Genomic DNA, 21,582 nt, shown 5'->3' on the forward strand with positions numbered 1-21,582 from the left:
TCCATGTGAGATGGATAGCAATGAAGCTTATTTTTCCATAAATGATACAATAGTGGTATTCATTTTTATCAGTCAATACTGATGTCTTTCCTTTTCCCTCAAATATGCTTTCTTCTTTCTTCTCTTAATGCATCTAGGTATCTTCAGGAAGTAGGTTATACAGACACAATATTGGATGTGCGCTCCCAGCGGGTAAGGTCTTTGCTTGGGCTCTCCAATTCAGAACCAAATGGTTCAGTAGAGACAAAGAACTTAGAACAGATCCTCAATGGGGGTGAATCTCCTTCATCAAAACAAAAGGGACAGGAAATCAAAAGGTAAGTGAAGAGAAAAGAAATGCATAAAGCTTAAAGTATGTTTTACTCAGTTATTGATATGTACTGGTCAGTTCACATTGCACTTTCAGCTGAACACCTATGTGTGTAGCTAACTATAAATGATTATGAAATTAACTTAAATGGGTTAGACATAGAGATGTATGTATCTATATTACATACATATATGTATATTATACATATATATCATATACAGGAAAGTATATGGAGTATTGAAGTTGAATTTCTGTCGTATTACCACTTCAGAGTTGTTATTTTAAGGAAAGATCCTGTTGAGTATTGGTTTTTTATTAAGGAATTAGGCAGCTGTAGAAAGTTCTTCATACAACCATTTCTTGTTTTGCTAGTTTTAAGGCTCTTAAGCTGTTAGGTAGCAATTGCATTTGATCTGATTAATCTTCTAAAATCTCTTAAGGAAGTAAATCGGATTCTCTGTTAATGTATTTATGTAGGAATTCCGGTGATGTTCTTGAAACATTTAACTTCTTAGAAAACGCAGATGATAGTGATGAAGAAGAAGAGAGCGACATGATAGAAGATATTGCAGAAGGAAAAGAAAAGCACCGGATAAATAAGAAACATAAAGTAATTTTTTTTTTTAATGTAGCTATGAAATCCTCTTTGAAAAGATAAATCTTGTTTCAAATTATTATAGATGCATCATGTTAAAATGTTTGTTGTTGTACCTTTGTTATCTGAACGGACTGTAAGCAGATGTGTTATTGGTAAATTTCTTGGTTTAGTTAATCTCTTACCTTGAAAACTTAAAATCGACCAACCAGCCTGCTTGCAAATGTGAATTAATTGCTGAAAGAGAACTGAATTGACCATCTTGGCTTCTCTGCATACTTTGAATCCCTTTACGAGGCAAATTTAGCACAATACAGTATGTGTAGTTTCTGAATTTTGGAGAAAGTAGGGGCAATTCCTTAGAAGCAACTAAATGATGTAATAGGAAAAAAAATCAGTTCCATGCCAAATGCATGTTTAATTCCTCCTTTTATGCAGCTTTTTGTTAAATATGTTAAGAGCCTAGTAGAGGCTTGTCTCCAGTAACCTTCTGTTTAAGGTTCAATTAAGTTTTGTTGTTTTATTTTCCTTTATAGTTTCCTATTCTGTGAGTACCTTTCTAGGTAGGATGGACTGTATTACCCATCCCTTTTTAGTTTCTTCTCCTGTACTGGTAGAGTCTCCCTGTCGTTAGGGTTTCCTCATGTAAAAAGGTTGATCTATAGACGTTGTACTGACAGTACTTTTTGCTCAGTAGAGTATTCTGTAGCATGATGACCCCTCCGGCTGCTTTAAATTTTCTTAAATAGCTGGCAGTGTTAGCTCAGCTTGCCACGAGTCTTAATCTCCCAACGTGACTTGCCAGGAAGGGTTTTCCACCATACGTTTAGTATTAACTTGTACTTCTGGTGAACAGATTAATAAACTAATCGGCTGAATCTTTTTTGTTCTAAGGCAGTAGAAAGTCTGATAGAAAGATTATCTATAATAATAAGTAAATCTCCAAGCATATATGAAGACACTACACTCATTTTTTCACTCTTGACAGAGCTTCTTTTTTATAAAAAGTAGAAGGATCATTTATAGTTATGTTTGTAAAATTGTCTCTTTCTGCAAAAGTGTAAGAATATTGCGCAAGTCATAGAAACATAACCCCCTATGCGGAAGTTTTCTTCACCTGCAGAATGAAAGAAAACTTTTCACACATGCCTTAATTGGGGGGTGTCATGGTTTGATTGCAGGGTGACAATAAAACCGTGGCAGATGTATTATTAACCCTCTCTCCCCGCTCTTCCCCCTTTAGCCCTCCCTCTCCCCCCTTCCCACTAAGGACAGGTGATTGGGAGGAAAAGAAGGACAGAGAGAAGAGAGTTGGAAAAATTAAAAATATTTTACTAATGCTACTAACAGAAATAGAGAAAATAATACAAAATATACAAAACCAATCTTGAAAGTCCTGGCAACTGCTCCAGCAGATGTAGGGCTGGCACCCAAAGTCCTGGACTGGACTCTGCAGCCAACCGGAGCTGGGTTCAGTCTGTCACTAGGCCTCAGTTCGCAGGGACAACTTGCAAGGTCCTTTCCCAACGTCGGCCATAAGGAAAAGGGACGAGATCCTTGTGATCCTCCACTTTTATATGAAGTATGACGTGAATGGGATGGAATACTTTAGTTGGTTAATTTTTCAGTTCACCTCCTGCTTGCACATCTCTCGGGATGCATCATTATCAATGACCTTGCGTTCCATTGCTATGTCTGCCAAAACATGTACCTAACTTTCAGGAAAACTGCAGTTAGTAAGAAGACTTTAGCTGACAGGGAAATTCACTAAAAGAGAAACTTGTTCTTAACAAAACCAGGACAGGGGGTTGTTTGTTTTGTTTAAAGGGAAGGTGTGGTAGAACTAGTAAAAAGACACTTTTCTGAAAACACCCTCTTTTCCAAGCTTATGCTTGACACTGAAGGAGAAGTGGAAAGCAAAAACAAAAAAAAAAGGCTTCTGGGCCAGTAGAAAATACAGTTTGTTTGTGAAGCTGCTCTGCAGAGCTATTGATGTTACAAGAAAAACAACAAAATTTTCCAAATGATATGTTTTAAATAAAAAATGAAGACTGGGATGCATGGGATTGTTTTTGTTACTAAACCCGGTGTCAGTATTCTTTTCATTTCTTATTGATCATTAGACTGCACTGCTTTCTTTTCTGTTTTTTTATAAGCAGCTCTAGATCTGACTGTATCTGTGTCTTTTTCTGCATTTCGTGTTGAAAAATGTTTTCCCCTGTAACCAAGTACTCAGTGAGAGTAATCTATATCACTTCTAATCTAAATATTTGAGTAGAAAATCTGTGATTCAAATGCAGAAAAAATGTTTATCTGCTTGCAGATTGGTAATGAAGGTTTAGCTGCTGACCTTACAGATGACCCTGATACTGAAGAAGCTTTGAAAGAATTTGATTTTTTAGTGACAGCTGAAGATGGTGAGGGAGCTGGAGAAGCTCGAAGTTCAGGAGATGGAACAGAGTGGGGTAAGATGCTAACAAAAGCGTTTAGAAATAAAGGAATATTTATTCGTGATAGAATTGTCATACTTACTAAGACAGTATGGATGTGTGGATGATTGTGATGATCAAATGCCGATGCTTAGATAATAAGTGTATAGTGAAACTTTCATATGTATATGCTGTTGTGGTTGCCACAAATGCAATCGTAGTTACATTTGTTTCGGGTATTGGTTATGATTCCAAAACTAAAAAATGAGAATATTTTCTTTCTTGAATAAGAAAGACTAGGATTCTGAATGTTGTTATACCTGAATTAAATTTGCTTTCAAATCTAGATTTTTTTTTTCCCCTATTTGTTTCTGATCAGGATCTTTAAATTTTTTTGTGCGTGAGTTGAATGAATTTCTTTGGTGTACTTGTAAAAATAGGCAATTAGTATATTTAGTTTTTCTGGCTGAGATTTTTAGATGTTATTGCTAATGTGACTTGCATTGGTAGAATCAAAAGAATAGTTTTCTACTGGTCCAACTATTTATTTATTTATATTTATTTTAGATTGGATAATAAAATTAAGGAGGTTATTAGTTTGTGAAACAAAATGTCCTAAGTCAGAAACTCCTGGAGCCTACATGTTTCAAAAGAAGAAATAGAAAGAGGGAGAGAATTTGGGTAGGAAAGAGAATAATGAACCAAGTAATTGAGATCTACCTTGAAATGGGAGGTTGGCCATCATAGTTTCTGAATTGTGGTACAAGCAATTTTGTGGTTGCATACTCTAAGTCTTTCGTTGTAAGGCTAAAAAGTGTCACTAGATCATCTTGTTCAACCATTTTATGTCATTAAGACAATGAAGTTTTTGTACTTAGATACTAACACCCTGGTGAGCAAAGAGTATATAAAGATCTACAGAAATCAAAATACTGACACATCTTCCAGGAAAATCATCCAGTCTTGATTTTGAAGGTACCAAGGATTATAAAGCGTTCCTTCCTGGAAATTAGTATCAAAGGGTTAATCACCTTTATTTTTAAAACTCGGTCTTATTTCTAGTTGGAAGATGAAGCCAGACAAGCTGTTACCTTTGGTTTTGGTAATAGCTCTGTATTTTTAGAAGTATTTTAGTTGCTTGGTGTTGTTCCCCTTTGAAGGTGATGTTATTTGATGAATTTCTTGATCATCTTTTTGTTTAGCCAAACAGGCAAATCTCTTGGTATAAGACGTCTCATAGGCCCTGAAGCCAGGGTTTTGACTTTGTTTGCAACATCCCTTCAAATGTACAGTGGTGCAGAAACTTCTGGTTCTACCATCAGTCTTACCACTATTGTATAAAGAAGGAAAGATAGCTTGACCCTATAATTCACACAGTCAAAGATGTATCCATTTTTCAGAGCAGACTGCTGAAACTTACTGAACTAAATTGTGCGTTGAAATTCCAAGTCCTTGCTTTCCAAAATTACTTTCCAGTGTGTTATATCTCTGTCATCTTCTCAAGTAGTTACCCTGAATGGGGGGATTCTGATTTATTTGCAATGCTGACTTTGCAAGTTAAATTTTTTCAAACTTACTTTTGAGCAGTTCGATTGCTGTCCCAAACTTAAAAATAAAATTTTAAGATCTACTTTAAAAATCCTGTTGACCCACCACACTTTTCCGAGAGCAGTTTGAATGTCTTTTGTGAACCCATAGCAGAAGCGAGGCAAAATATTTTAGGAGTTTGTACAGACTTGTGACAGCTTTTTCACGACAACCTGTTTAACTGCACTAATTCCATTATTAGCAAAACACTCATGTCTGAGGCAAGGAAGTGGGGTGGAGGAAATAAACATAAGCCTCCTTTCATCTTAAAAACTATGTGTTCTAAGTTTAGCCATATGAACACAGTATCCGTAAGTTTGTTGTATATTTTATACTAACTATGTAAATGAGTCAGAAGACGTGTTTCCAGCTGTAGTAGCAATGCTTTTTTCATAGATGTCACTGATTTTAGTACAGCTGTTCTTTCCTTACGTGGCTGTTTAAAGATACGATCTATCAGGACTTGGGGTTAAGTGTCAGGTTTTTTAAGATCAGTGTGTAAATCTGAAATATTTAAAGACAATACTTCTTTATTACGTATCAAAAATAACATTTCAAATAATGTCCCATTTAAATGCCTTCTAAAATAAAATAATACATTGCCTAAACCAATTTATTTTAGCCTGCCACATTATTTTGAACTATGTGAAACTGTTATTACTTGAAATCTCCAGGTCCATCCATCCACTTATTTATTTTTGAGGAGGAACTTCATTTAAATGAATACTTGCCATTACTTTCTAGACAGTTGTATCAACCATTAACTTTAGTATTTCAGACATAGTTCATATTTTTCTTTATAATGTAAATAGTTGCTCTGTTCTGTTTTCTTCTCAGGTTTTTTTTTTCCTTCCTGTTTTAATTTTCCTGTCACTGACATCCTTCTGTCACTTTTTACTCTTGCAAATATTTAGGCTCTCTGAAAATATGTAGATGTTTACATGTGTATTTCTTTATAATGCTTGTATTTAGTATCTGGAAGCCAAACTTCTGATGTTTAGGCTCTAAACCTATTGCATAGTCTTGCTTTATTATTACTTTCAATATGTAATCATGAAAATATTACCTGTAGGTCTAACTTCACGTACACTAAAATATTTTGTCACCAAATTTGATAGTTAGGTTTTTGCTATTGGAGATTTCTGCAAACCAGCCACTGAGTGTGGAAGTTTGGTTTGCCTTTTTTTTCCCCTATAATACAGTTTTTTATGAACATTCTTTTTTTATAAGTGCCTCATTTAATATATTTTGACTCTTAAATTATTTTCAAACATTGTGATTTAAAGTGTCCTGTCATGCTCAGTAAAACGTGTTGCAAATTTAGTGTTAAATAAAGAATTAAAGTATGCAGCACATTAAAAAATGAATGTACATTTTTAGATTAAAAACTTTATAAATGCCTTGTGATATAGTATCATCAAGAAAAAGATGCATTTAGAGCTTCTGTTTGCTTAAGCAAACAGGAATAAATATATATTATGTTACGTTACAAATTACAGATGTCACATAGTATGTAGTCTTTTTATTCTGCTTATGATTTCAATGAGTAACTACACGTTCATCACCATATTTCTCTTCCCCATGAAACGCGAAAGTTCTGTTTACAGATGGACCGTGTGTCAGAGAATGACTGACTGTGCCCGGGATTCCGGGTGGCAGAATGTGACTGGAACTGAGAGTCTCTCAAGACATCTTTTAAATTTAATAAATAAATAGATCCTTTCTCCACTAAATGGTATTGACTAATGAAAATCCTGGATCCTCCGCACTGTCCGGTGTCAGTTCAGTGTGGGTGATAAGCGCTGCAGGCAATTGGAGGAAGTTCCACTGCTAGTGGGGAATTACGAAGGTCTCCTAGTTACATGGCTCTCTTCTGAAATCGTCCAGTATATCTAGGCATACCTGAGAGAAACACTGCTGCATTTTCCTAAAAATTCTTCATTGAAATTCATTTCACAGCCTCTCTGGTTAATCAGAGTTAGTGTTTTATCTAGTTTTCTATTTATGACATTTCAGCAGCTGATAGCACTGAGTATTTATATTTGCAGGCTTACGTTTTTACTGTTTTCTTTTGACTGAATGAGCCAGTTCCTTCAAATTCTTTGGATATTTAATGCCCTGTTTATTTTGCAATCTACAGGCATTTTCTAAACTTCTAGTGTAGAATACAGAGTGGACGTGTTACTTTGATTTTTTTGTCATCACCATCACTGAATTATGTGGACTACTCCTAGTTTAATACACCACACCTTTTAAAACATACCAGCATGACAGTTTTCTTGTGGCTTTTGTTTTTTGTTTGGTTGGTTTTTTTACAACAGCATTACATTGCTGTTAAGTATGGTCAGCTTCTGGTTCAGTTTAATTCCCGAATCCTTCTCTGCAATGCTGCAACCTAGCTGTTTATTTTCTTTTTATTAGTGGTACTTTGGATGTATTTTTTTAATTTTAATTTGTTCTTAACTGAATTTCCTTTCATTGGGTTTTAGGGGATTTTTTTGTTTGTTTTTCCTGATTTCTTTCCTCTTTTGGTTGGGCATGTCCTCTGACTTATCTTTCTGTGCCTTTTGTATTTCCTGACTTAATCAGTGTACTTCTTCGTAAATATTCTGGCCCTGCAATCAAAGATTGAGGTCTCTGTATTTGCAGTTGGGTAGTTGTAGCTGCAGTTTGGTGTAGGACGTCAGAGTCCCATTCCCCTCTCTCAGTTCTTGGTGGACAGCTCAGGGACTTCACTGTGATGCTGCCCGTTTCATGCCTGCTGCAGCCTTGCTGTTTCTATATTCCACCTCTTTGATCAAGATTGTTTCTCTTTGTCATTGATCAGCCTTATTTGAATAATGTCAGATGTGTCAGTATCCTAGGATATCTTCTCATTTGTTGTCATGTTTTGTTATGAAACATGTATTTGGAATAACTCCTACAGGTTTGCATCCTAAATGCATGTTTCTTTCTTTCTGTTGTGTATGGCTTCTCTTGCGTACTTTTATGATTGTAACGGTTATAATTTCAAAAATTGCTGCTTTATGGAAACACTATCATATAATTGGAAGTTGGGAACTGAGGAACTTGGTTTTATTATTTTATGCCTAAAGAATTTGTAAGCATAAGCTTAGCTGGCACACAAACAAAGTTTGGTTGCTGCCCAGTTGTCTGCTAGCAAAAATGCCTTCTGCAAAGGTTACATCTTCCTTGTCTGAGAAGCAAGTTTATTCCTTTTACTAATTCTGTGTTTCCAGAAATGTTTGAGATGGGTAGTGTAGAAAAGTGAGAGACTTGACTTTTCTTGGACAATCATTAAGTCAGCAATATTTTTCAAACAGAGGATGTCTCTTCTGAAATTACTGTGGAATGGGGTTTTTTTTTGCTAATTATAACTTAATTGCTGGAATGCAGTGGGATGTCATTCACCTATGTGGATTCCTTTTCTTCATCTTTATGTAAAAAGCTGTACTTATAGACTTTTTTCTTCTGGTTATATGTAGGACCGAGGTTTCTTTCTCGTGCATGTCGAATGAGTGCGAGAGGGTGCATGATTGTCTTCGTGAACAGATTGGCACTGACTTACTCAGCTTGCATTTTCATGAGAGATATAGCATGAATACTTTTATTTGCTTATTCAACACCGGCTGAATAATTTCTTAACACTGTCTTTCTAAAGATGCAGTAATCGTTTCTGAACACAAATGAATTTTTGTGTATTTTGAAGTATCTAACATAAACAGTTACTTATGAAGCTCATGTTGTTTGCTCCTTAGTAACAAATTAACATAAAATTTTCAAATATGTAACTAATATTATACAGTGCCTTGAATAACTGTACGAAATGAGACTTAGTATTTTGTAAACTCAAACTGAGACTGCACCTTTAAAGTAAAGATTTATTAAGAACTTTTATTAATGCTCTTATACAGCTATGATAGTAAAACATCAACAGCTTGCATTGCCAATTGCTGATTTTTTTTCTTTTAATAATATGCTGCATGTAGACAAAGATGACCTGTCCCCAACTGCTGAGGTTTGGGATGTAGACCAGGGACTAATAAGTAAACTGAAGGAACAGTACAAGAAGGAACGAAAGGGGAAGAAAGGGGTAAAGAGTAAGTGCAGATTCTGAATCTTGTAATGCAATGCTTTTTTGCCTATCTATATAGAAGATATTTTTTCCTCACAAGTTCTGTTTTTGTGGTTTTTGTTTGTTTTTTTGTTGTGGGTTGGTTTTTTTTTTTTCATTAAGCATCGTTTTCTCTAACGGGGGCAACCAACTTTAACTTTCTACCTGCTGAATGTGAATATGTCAAAACCTTTGACAGCCATATAGGTGTATACGTTTTGAAAACACACAAATATTTAAGGTTAAATGGGTAAAGAGAGCTAAATGCTTTGAAATGTGAGTGTAAAAATAATGAACAACTTGCACTATGAGGATATTCCTGCTCTGAGAAGTTTTCTGAAAGACTTAATCTACTACTTAAAGTTTAATGCTATGGTACTCTTGGGCGGGTGTTTTCATTTTTTTAACATGAGCCTGAATCAGTCTATAGTTGCTATTTATGAGTTTGTAATTATTTTTACAGTATAAGGCAATGAGAATTTTAAAAATGCCTGTAATGTAAATACAAAATTTTTGTGGCTTTGTTTAGGATATAATCTTTATTTTATGGTACCCTCCACTTTTCCATGCAGTTTCCACTTCTTGGTTGACACCTCTTTACTCTGTAAGAGTTTTTAGACCAGTTGACCTATTTGAACAATGTAAGTTAAACCAAACTTCAATATTGAAGTACCTGGTAAAAATGCTTTTCTAGCTTATGTCATCAACTATACAAAGCGCTTAGTGGACAAAATGTTATTAAATCACTGTCACTCTAGAGAAGGTTCCTTGACTGCAGTGTTTTTATTTTGAAAGTATATTATAGCAGTTTCTGGCAATGTTTATTAAGGAATATTTTTTTCCCCCCAATTTGAAAAATCGTGGATGTACTAACTAAATTAAGTGATAATTAAAATATAATGCGTCATAAAGAATTCTTTAATAATTTAGTTTTGAATTTACTTCATAACGTCTAACAAATTAAAATTTAGTTAACGCATGTTGGTTATTTTTTCAGCAGTTTTGCATGACTTGCATGTACACACACATACATAAAATATTAAAGCTTTGAAGTAAAGATTTTTACGAAGTCTTTGGCTTGATTAGACCCTACAGTAGTAATCTGGATGCTAATGGGTATTCTCATTTAACATGTAAATCAGGAGCTGACACCAAATTCACATGAAGTATTTTGTAGGGTTAGAAAGTTTTAATTTAGTTTGTAATACTAAAATGGCCTACTTTTATTTGAAATTTTCTTATTAAACTTCACATTTTAGCCTTTTGGAAGTACAGTGGCTGAAAACTAACAGCAAATGTTTTGAATTCTGGGGAATAAAGAAAGTATTTAGACGATTTTTATATTTCTCTCAGAAGTTATGCCTTTAGGTCTTTGCACACAGAAAGTTCTTGAAACCATACTTTTATTTTGACTCCGATCTTTTCACGCCCACCACACCACTTAGTTTCTACTTCTGGCTTATGCAGGCTAAGCAGGTGTAGAACAGGGACAAGTGGTGGTGGTCTAGGATTATAAATTGTATGAAAAACTTTTCTCAGGCCTCCAAATCTGTTTTAGTGGCATTATTTTGGCTTGTCTTGAAAGAATTTCTCTTTCCTGCACTTGTTGCTTCCTTGGCTGCTATGCAATCAAGAATTTCTATCGTCTTTTTGTTTTTCCATTTGTAAATCTCAAAATTTCCAGAAGAGGAGAATAATTTCACCCACCAAAAATAACTACGGTGTCAAAAATTGGCATTTTTATGATCTATGTTGCGGATTTAATTGGTTGTGACCATCATTTAAAATAAATAGTAATTATTTTTTCTGAAAAGTCCTGTTGCAAAATTAAAAACTTTGCAACATTATTATCAAAACTTGCCTTCCTGTCCACTTCTGTGCACTTGCTGCAAACAGTATAACATTAGATTTTGTACCATGAGTGGAGTGACATGTTGACTGATTATTGTTTGACATATATAGTTTTTCAACAATGTGTTTTCCGCTATCAAAACTTAAAGGAGTATTTTCTTCATCTAAAGTAATTTTCAAGCCTGCTTATAGAATATTCAGGAGACAACTTTGTCACAATGCTGTGAGGTCATGTAAGTCACTGTTTAGCATTTTGGATTTTAGGTTTAAATTCTCCTTTGGGAAAACCTGAGCTTATATAGATAGTCTCACAGGGTGGTTTGTGGAGTTCTGCCCTTGTATCTTGTTCATGACAGTAGTTTCTGATTAAAAATTTGCCTCTAAATCACTGAGCTAATTGAACAAGATAGCCCACACACACAGTAAAGGTATGCATTTAATGTTGGGCAGGCTCATTTAAATTCGGTTTATTTGATTCATAGACCTTTTTCTCAACCTTTCTAACATTCTTAGACTGAAAATACAGGGTGTTTCAAAAAGATGGACCCAGTTTCAGAGGAGTATATTTCACGATGGCAACATGTTACAATTACATGAAAGTTTACAAGCTGTTTAATGAGTTATGAAGTGATAATCATTTGAAACTCTGTCCTGCCATTTCCAGCGGTGACAGTTTAATTCATGGGTGGTTTGTGGTTGCAGAGATACAGTGATTTCAAATTGGGCCCATCTTTTTGAAACAGCCTGTATACTGCTTTGAAATTTGGTCCATCATTTTGAAACACCCTGTAATGTTGAAAGTCGTCTTTATTCCTGCATCTCATGTCTGATCATTCATGAACTTCATTCTGAATCTTCATCTCTTACTTTGCTCCTCAGTGTATTTTCAAACTTATCAGAATTTGTTTGAGCAACATCAGAATTTATCTGCATGGCAGTATGTATCTTCATAAAGATCAAATAAACGTGCATCAACTGTCACCTCTTGCAACACTTGGAGGACAGCATAATAGGGCAGATATTCTAACAGATTCTTTTGTTGAATATGCGTCTGGTAGCTACCATAATCTGTGTTTAGACTCTTGTCTTCATAACAGGGTCTTCATAGCCCTGCCCAGGTATGATAACGTTCATTCCAAATGTACAGATAAATAAGTGAACGAAAGTAGGTATTCTGCTACTAGTACTTCTGTAGTCTGCATTCATGTTTTCTTTTTGGTGAAACACCTTAATTTAGGTCATCTTCTGTCAGCATGTATGTTTTCATAATGTAATACTTCTTTGTGGGTTTTTTTTTTTTCTCTCTCTGTCATGATAGTTACCATGTTATGTGGAAATACTGCTTCCTTATGATCTTTTAAAAACAAACAAACTGACCCAACAAATGAACAACACCACCAGATATCACCTACAACCTATTCTGGAGTTCATTGTGATAAATAGATAGGAGGTTTGATTTCTACAAAACCAGGCTTACCTTTTACAGTAGTATGCTGAATTTAAGGCAAATTTCTTGCCCAAGTTTGATAAGATCAGTTTTGGCAGGTGAATCAGGGGATGACTGGTTTTCATACATAGTCTGTCACGTTTTCAGGACATAACACTGTCAGGTCAGCTTAATGTGTTCTCAGTGATTTTAAAATTAGTTTTCACATCTTTAATTGTATGTGTGCATCACTGTTAAAATGAAGATACTTTTACTGATTTTTCATTAGTTTTCTTGAAACTTTTCTCATTTTTGCTTTCCTGCTCTTTTCTCTAATTGTTCTGTATTTATGAAACAGTGTTTGTCCCATTCACTTTGCTAGCATTCATTTCTCGAAATACAGGGTAAGAGCTGATAGGCATGAAAACAGATTTGGATTTTACCATCTTCATTACTATTACCTGTGATATAGGAAAATCCTTATGTTATACTCAGACTTGGGCTATTACATCTTGGAGCTAATAGAAATCTACTTGTGGCTTCTCACACTACAACTTTTCAGCACTGAATATTCAATTACCTTTTTCATTTTTGATCTCTGAAGGAGAATCCACTGAGATGGGATTATAGGTGCTTTGCTTTTGTTCATAACAGGTTCCTATTTACTGGATTTTATTTTTATCCTAGTCTTGAAGATACAGCATCCAGTTCATGCCTTGAACATAGCTGCTTATGCAGAGACGCACATTCTTATCCTTAAAAATATCTTTGTAACATTTAAAATACTTCAACAGTTATGTGAAGGTACACTTATTTGAAAGCAGAAATCTGCAGAGTCTTCTGTGGTGGTGGCATAGTCTTGAATGTTGATATTTTTCAGCATGAAATACAGAGAGGTTTTTGGGAACAGCAGCTGCTCTTTTGTAAACTTCAGAATGAAGCTTCTCTCTATATTGTATGATGGATTGAGGCTGTTCTGAAGTTATGTCTGGAAGATGAGAAGTGACTAAACATACTGAAAAACACTAAAAGGCAAGGCCAACAGTCCTCTAATCAGTGATGTACTAAATGACCATCTGGTTCAAAGTGGCAGAGCAGGAGAGCTGCATCTAGTTACTTCTGAGTGTGCTCTGAAACAGACTTCTAATGCCTGTATGTTTGATGTGAAAGCACCTCCAAAAGATGCTTTCAGTTTGGATATGAGTAAGTTTCTAAGCCATTTTTAGCATTTTGCATCCAGGTGTTGAACAGTTCATACTTATTGACATAGAAAAGACAAATGAGTTTTCTTCTGGAAAGCAAAGAGTGTATTAAAGTAGACAGTTTAGGGTACCAGATATTGTGTAATTTCTGATTGCTCTATGATATCTTCAATAATGTATCTGCTGCTGCTCACCAGAGGTGGCTGGCTGATTGCCAACTAGAATAAAGACAAAAGCAGGCTGTGTGGTCTGTGTGTTAGAGACCTGGCCATTTAAGAATAACTTTTTTTATATGAGATCTCACCTGCCGACTGCAATTAAATATTTTACCTTTGAAATGAAATCCTGTCCATCTATTGGCTATTAGAAAAAAAAGTGTTGGTGCAAAAGAGATATTCCTCATTTCTTTTTTTTTTTTATTTTACACTCACTTCATTAGCTGAGATCATGGTTTTCTAGACTCACTTTTACCTGAGACTGGAATGACATTTAACCTTTCAAGAAAAAGTATAGTGTGTACCTTTTACTTTTTTGAGAATAAAGACTTTGGTTTAGGTTTGATTTCCTTTTTAATAAAAGTGGTACATGTCACCTCGGAATGTAAGAAATTGTTTCCTAATGCTTACTTTACTAAGAAGTGGACATATTTGAAAATTATTTAAGCTCTAATATGGCCTTTTAAAGATAGTAAACACTTTATATTTTAGGAAGTTCAAAAGCATAGCTTTTGGCAGCAGGGTGGTGGATTTTTTTAATTTTAAATGTTCTACAATAGAACTACCTGCAGTCCCAGGAAGGAATCTTTTATCAATTAAAAGCCAGTTATGTCTTGAATCATTGTGGACTGTTTTCTTTAAAGGGATTCTGTCACTGAAATTTCACTTTACGATTGAAGTTTGACTTTTTGACGTGCAAACTGTAAGCAAGAATGAATTTATTAATTAAAAAAAATTAAATTATAACATACTACTCTTATTTGCTAGTATCTGCATCATGAATTTAGTGCACATACAATTCAGTATGCTTCGTTTCTAGAGGCATGCTTGTGTAATAAGGATAACATACATCTGCAGTTTCACAGAGTGGTGGAATAATTCTTGCTCTTGTGTTTAATAAATACTTTATACAGTTTAAATACCATTCAAAAGCAGGGAAAGTTAATTGTTTGTTGCACCCCCATTATGAGTTGTCTGTACTTTTTCCCTCATTTTTAAGCTTATTTTTTATTTGCGCTCTGTCTTTCAGTGTTAAATTGTTTAGTATAGTTAAAGTTGTGTTATATTATTAGCAAATGTTTAATTCATTTGTATTTTAATAATTAATGTTCTTTTGATATTTGCCTTGACTTTTCAGTAGAGCTGTAAGATGATTTTTTTTCTCTCCTACAGGAAATTGTAGAATAGATCTACAGAACACAAAGGAATTATTCTTTGATTTAGTGAATTAAAACTGTTTACTTGTAGTTTTCAAATCTGATGTATTAACTCATTCTTTTAATTTCCAAAAAATCAATTTTTTTAAATATACAAAGACAAAAGCAAAGCAATGTATTTCTTTGAAGGAGGTCCCATCAATAATATTCTTGTTTAATTAGTTTAATGGATTTTTTTAGACTTCAATCAAATCAAGCGGTAGCAATCAAATGAATCTTTGCTGCTGACGTTAATTTACAGGAGTCAACAGGACAAAACTTCACGACATGATAGCTGATCTGGGCGATGATGAGATACCCCACATCCCTTCAGGAATCATTAATCAATCTAGGTCACCCTCTTCTAGAATGACTGATCATGAAGGTGCAAGAGCAGAGGAAGGTACAAAAAATTCAGCTACTTATTATATACCAGGAGTTTTCTTTTACAAAGCACACACTGTAATTTACTGTCCCCTCTATAAAGTATAATGCAATTGCAGATTGCCACATTATTATTTTATTTGCAGTTCTTCCCAGATGGTTTTATGAGAATATGGCTTGAGTTTCTGTGGCTTATCGTAACTCACCATTATTTCATAGGTATTTTTTTAACAACTTCATTTACAGCAGTGTTTTCTGAAACTATTCACTCTTAAATCCCCATTCACAGACCCCACCTGTCAGCAAAACCTTTTACAAATAGGGTGTTATTGATTGAGGGGGGAAAAAGGTGAGTATTAACACTCGATACACGGTTTGCATTTTAAAGTGAAAGTTAAAAGTGGATATTTAAGTTACAAGACTAATTTTTCTCTTTTCCTCAAGTTTAATGTTCTCTTTTTTGAAATTCTCTTGGTCTATATACACAAATGTACAAAGACACTATTTCTTTACAAAGTATTGATTTCAATTTCAGAATTATCTTAGGCAGTGGAAGTTAGTGGCAAACTATTATCTAAATAGTGTAAAATCTTGTATTCAGCTTTAAGCTTTTTGTTTTAAGGAAATTATTTTCCTTGTGTTAACTTTGAGATTAGAATATCATTATGTAAATTCCTTTACTCAGAACATATTTATTCAAAATACTCAGCTGAATTCAGATTTGGCTCCTTTGTATCATCTTTGAGCCATAAGACTGGGCGTGCTATCAACTATACTAGAAGTGGAAAGAGTTTGTGTTATTACTGATCCTGATGATCTGTTGGTTCTCCTGTTCTTTCATCACTGCCCCCACAAATGCCCGTTACCAGGAAGCAGGCAAATAGAAATTTTGGGGGGGGTGGGGGTGTGTTGTTCCTTTCCCAGACTATTGTTCTACAAAAGTGTTTGTCTTCCCACCTTTACTTTTACTGCCTTCCTTTTCATCTTCGTTTTATTTACAACTCGAAGATGAACCACTATCAAATTTACCCTGTGGAGTGCAATCGAAAAACCTGCTGCTGAAGATCCACTTGGTAACACTTGTGGACATACATTTAGTTTGTATTTAGGTTTAGTATTTATGTGCTTTAGGTAGATTTTTAGCCTTTTTAAGGTATTAAGGGTATGTGACTCAACAGTTACAGGTACCTCGGTTTGTCTTAGGGTATTTTTCTTGAGCCATATGTGTTAAGCTCATACAGCTGTTGTTTCTTTTAGAGACTTTACATGAAAAAGGATCTTGGACAAATAAATCTTTTTGAAGAAATAGATGCTAGATTTGAATTTGATAGGGACTGATTTTTATTGCCTGTTTCCTGTAGCACAAACATTGTGCTCCACTTCACGTAAAGATTGTCCACACTATTTTTGAACAAACTATTTTCAGGATTATATTTTCATGCTATTTAATGTATTAATGTTTTCAGCTTACCAGTGTATTTTGGGCTTTATCCACTAGGAGTAGTAATATGAATATCTCTACCATCATATGTGCTGATTGTGTTTTCTGCATAACTTTCAAACTTGAACATCAGAGTGTAAATTTTGCTGTTGGATCAGAAAGTCTATCCTGAATGCTATGTGGCTTTTTGAGTTTTTGTCTGTACCATATGGTGCAAAGCTGCAAAAACCCAAACTTAGTGGTGTCTTCTAGGTCTCTCTTTTGATAACGAGGGCAAATACTTCATTATCATAAAATGCAGATTTTGCTCAATTTTTTGTTCAGCTGTGTTTTAAAAAATCAAGTTTTTTGCAGACAAGTGGGACACCCTGGCCTATGCTGATGAATGTTACCAAGCCGTGTAACTGTATGTAAGGTTTATGCTACACTCTGAAATGTTACAGTTCTGAGATTGTTCTCTGTACAAAAACAAAATTATCAACCACTAAGTGTTGTTTAGCTCACTTTTTATTTTTTTTCTTGAGGGGAGGAGGAGTTACAGAGAGGAAAGTAAACTATGGTGCTAATTAGCTGGGAATATATCCTTTATACTTCTGACATTGCCGGTTTTGGTTTGGTGGTTGTTTTTTCTTTTTTCACTCAAGTGCCTGGTTAAATATGATGAGAAGATTGTTATGCTATAATTAAACTTTATAGTTTTGGCCATAAAAATGTGGGGTTTCCATTCCACCATTTTGCATGATTTTCAAACACAGAATCAACTGCAGTACAATGCTCAATTCAATGTATTGTATAGAGAATTATTACTTTCGTGCGTTGTTTTTCTTTTTTAAGCTCTATAGGTTGTGGGGGTGTCAATCTACAGATTGACAAAAAAATAGCAGTAAGCTATTTGCTTGGGTATTAATTTTGGTGTACCATGTATTACCTTTATGGAAAACAAGATTAAGATGTCCCAGTTGTAGAGCAGGCAACAACAGCATATATGAACATACATATCTGATTAGAGATTTAAGCAGTTTCAGTCTGTAAAAATATTACTGCTTGATTTTTGACTTGATTATGTATGATGTCAAGCACTTGAGGGTAAGAAGTACTGGTTAGGATTGGCCGAGCAAGTATTTAATCATTGTATTTTTTTCACATAGTTTCACCTGTAAAGAAACTTGTACTATCACTTCCATTTTTATTTGATATTTATTGATTGCAAACTCAGTTAAACCTATGTATTATGCTATGAGGATAATACTGTACTCTGTGTGTGTTAGAAAAATACTTGGATTTTTTTAAAGATGAAAAGCATTCAGCAAGGTAATTTATTTAACTTTATAATTTGCAAATATCTATTGACGTGTTGTTTTCATTAGGCAGAGTTGTCTTTATTTTTAGTAGCTATATCATCATGCATCTTTCATTGTGTTGCTTTTCAGGTTTTTCTTTTTAGAAAAACAGCTTGCAACCATTTTCTAAATTTATTTGAATAGGTGTTATTTTAAAATAATAAAATGTGCAAATAAATTAAAATATACAACATATTATACTTACTGGCAACTTTAGTATTGAGAAATATGCTTCTTAATTTTGGATAGCATTAATTGGAAGCTTTTAATAAAGACATATTCACCTCTAATGCAAATAAAACTTGATCAATTTATAATTTCGACTCCTAGTGTAAAGCATATGACAGTCTGTTAAGGACAGATGATATTAATTTCATAAAGAATTAATGTGACAAGTTCAGGGGCTTATTTTAAACATTGTGAGCCTGTCTTAAAGATCAAATAGGAGTCACAGCATCACAACAGGGATGGAAAGTGTCCTCAAATTTAAAATGAACATTTTGCCTCCTTTCCCCAGTGATCAGCAGCTTGTATAGTGGCTTCTGTAGTGACTTGGGAGGTTTTGCTTGTAAATAGATAGATGGATTTAGGAGTCTGGGACCTTGTCAAGACAGTAGAGGCGACCCAGTTTTAGAATCTCCCAATGTAAGGATTACAGTATTTCTGTGGGAGGTGAAAAGGGGGGGAGGGGAAAAAACAAGCAAGCAAGCAAACAAACCCCCCCCCCCCACAACACATGCATGCATAAAACCAACCGAACACTGATGGCAACAACAACAAAACCCCTAAAAAGCCCTCTGTTTCTTCTGTGGCCCTTATTTTTTTTTTTCCCCTCCCACTCTTTTTCTGTTAGAAAAGACCCAGGAAAAACTTGGTCTCTGAAGTAATTGAGGGGCTAATTGCTGTTCATTTGAGGATTTAATAATTTAGGTTTGCCCAGAGAATGTTTGTGATGTTATTTTATTTCTTGCTCCTTTTATACTCAGCTCAGACACTTTCACTAAGAAATCGATCCGTAGAAATTCTGATCTCATCTAATAAGCATGGATGACTACATACCCCCTCACACCTCCCAAAAAAAGCCCAGAAACTAATAATAAGGGAAATAGGTGGGAATATGGAAAACAATTGGGTGTTTTCTAAGAATATGTCTTTTTCTTAAATATGAGTGGTTTGGAATAGACTGTCAAATTGAGGGGTTTAGTAAAATAGTAAGAGAAATGAAAAACTTATTCATCTAAGGGCATGGTAAGCTATTTTTGGCTTTTAATGTAGTATTTTGATGAGTCAAGACCTGTGAATGCATTGAGAATATTTTTAAAAGAGGTGATTGTGCATAGCAGTTGTAGGAAAAGCAGTCTTCATTCTTACATAGATTATCTTTTTAGATTCTCACATACGGTTGTGTTCTCTGTGCTAATAAGGTTACATTTTTCAGTACTACAGTAGTTCTCAAGCATTAGAAACTTGTTTTAATCTTGAGAAGTGAGTTTTAATGTGGCTTGACTGGCTCCTCTTCATAGCCATAGCAATCGTGCCAGGCATCTGTAACTTTACACCTGGTCTTAATTACTTTTCTTCAGCTGGTGTAGAACATAACTAGGTTACCATCCAGAAAGTGGTGGTGATAATAAATATGCATGTTCAAAACAGGAATGTGTTGATTATTAGTCGGCTTGTTCGGAACTATTTTTGTAAGACAAAAAAAGCCCAGAATATGGGTGTTTTTGAGATCTGGAAGCTTTAATTTCTCTGAGTTTCAAGGTTTTTTCTGAGAGGATTAGAAACAAGGGGTGACATTAAAGTGAGACCATGACACTATTCCAAATCAGTGAAATCCAAAAGTCAAGCAAGTTTGGTTTTTAAAGATGTCAAATACGATTTAACATATGTTGCATGTTTGTGCTTAGCTAAAGTTTAAGTATTCTACCTAACAAGTGTCCTAATTTTTGCACAGAAAGGAATACTGATAAGTAAAAGCAGCTTCTAAAATATGCTGAAGTATTATAATATTTAAACCTTTATTCCTGTTCCTTACTGCTGAATTGATATTTGTGAATAGAAGGATATATACAGAATTGTTGCAGAGTATAAAGAAAATGGATGAATATTTGAAACTTTATTATTCCAGAATGAATGGTTATATATAATTCATATTTATTCTAAATGATAATTAACAGCAATGTTAAATTTTAATTTGGGGAAGGCACAGCTAGCTAAGATAAACATCAATTGAGTGTATTTTAAATTAGAATCCAAAATCATGCTGGGAAAATAAGGGAGGAATTCATGAATAACAGATGTTTTAATTTTTTTAATCATCTGAAAAATCAAACTAGAAGAGATGTTTTGCAGGGGGCCTTTACCCTGAGAGATAAAAATTACTTACACATGCAAGTAGAGATATTTGACTAGTATAAACCACAGAGACTTATTTGCAAATGGTTAGAAGGCAAATAGCATGGTGTAGTGAATGAAATATCTAGCCAAAAACTTGGATACACTTGATGCTGCGATGTAAAGAAATGTTGGTCAAGTCACTTGTCAGTAGTATTGAACATCTCTGTAAAGTAAGTTGAAATCAAATGACGAATCATGAAAAAGTTGTGTAATTAATCTGTGTGTGTGTTTGCACGTGTGTGTGTCATCATGCTCTGTTTTAGTTGGGGCAGTATGTAGAGTGTACAAGTTCAGTTTTAAACTCTGCTTTGCTTTTAAGTGATGAATAATGCAGTTTTTCATCAGTTCGAATTATTACATTGACACTTAAAGAAACTGTTTTGTTCTTTGTAGCTGAGCCGATAACGTTTCCACCTGGAGGAGGCAAGTCATTTATTATGGGTTCTGATGATGTGTTGTTAAGTGTACTGGGCCTTGGAGACCTTGCAGACTTGACAGTAACAAATGATGCAGACTATAGTTATGATGTAAGTGCAATTTCATTTTAAAATTCTTTATACGGTTTAATTTAATCAATAGTAGTTGGGTCCCTTCTCCCCTACCCTGAACATTATAGATGCAGAGAACAGAGGTTTCATTAGCAAAAACTATTACTTGGGAGGAGGAGGCAGCACCTTGTGAATGGCCTAAGTAAGGTGGGTAATCAAAGTTAACTGAGATGACTTGTTTGTTTTCTACTTAGAGATAACTTAATTCAGATTTTGTCACTGCAGGAATGTGTTATGACATAAAATACAGATTGACATCTTAACATTAATTTGTTTGATCAAAAATGGCGATGCTACACTCATATGGAGTATTGAGAAGACAAAACCCACAAATATTGATGTTAACTTATTTCTTTGCTTTCTGTGGGTTTATGTAGTGTTAACAGCATAGACTGTATATAGTAGTATATTTCAGATGTAAGCTTTTAAGAGTATGTTTTTATTGCAATCCAGAGTATTCTGAGATTCTTTTGACCATATTCATTAAGCTACTACAAATAGTTGTATAGGAATTTTTTGTTGGCTAGTAACATTAGATGGCTGG

General features: G+C 34.4%; 1 protein-coding gene across 5 annotated transcripts in view; it reads left to right on the forward strand.

The window, feature by feature from the left end:
- STRN3 (striatin 3) overlaps nucleotides 1-21,582 on the forward strand; it is a 67,444-nt gene that overhangs the window by 27,495 nt on the left and 18,367 nt on the right. For 3 of the 5 annotated variants that reach the window (XM_065635107.1, XM_065635109.1, XM_065635106.1), the window contains exons 5-10: nucleotides 138-317; nucleotides 788-920; nucleotides 3,229-3,370; nucleotides 8,911-9,021; nucleotides 15,188-15,328; nucleotides 20,884-21,017. In XM_065635107.1, the coding sequence (XP_065491179.1) occupies nucleotides 138-317; nucleotides 788-920; nucleotides 3,229-3,370; nucleotides 8,911-9,021; nucleotides 15,188-15,328; nucleotides 20,884-21,017 (841 nt within the window). The remainder of the gene's footprint in view (nucleotides 1-137; nucleotides 318-787; nucleotides 921-3,228; nucleotides 3,371-8,910; nucleotides 9,022-15,187; nucleotides 15,329-20,883; nucleotides 21,018-21,582) is intronic. The other 2 variants (XM_065635110.1, XM_065635111.1) reach the window with 2 other exon arrangements.

Source organism: Caloenas nicobarica, chromosome 5 (assembly GCF_036013445.1).
Source record: "Caloenas nicobarica isolate bCalNic1 chromosome 5, bCalNic1.hap1, whole genome shotgun sequence".
NCBI classification, from domain to species: domain Eukaryota; kingdom Metazoa; phylum Chordata; class Aves; order Columbiformes; family Columbidae; genus Caloenas; species Caloenas nicobarica.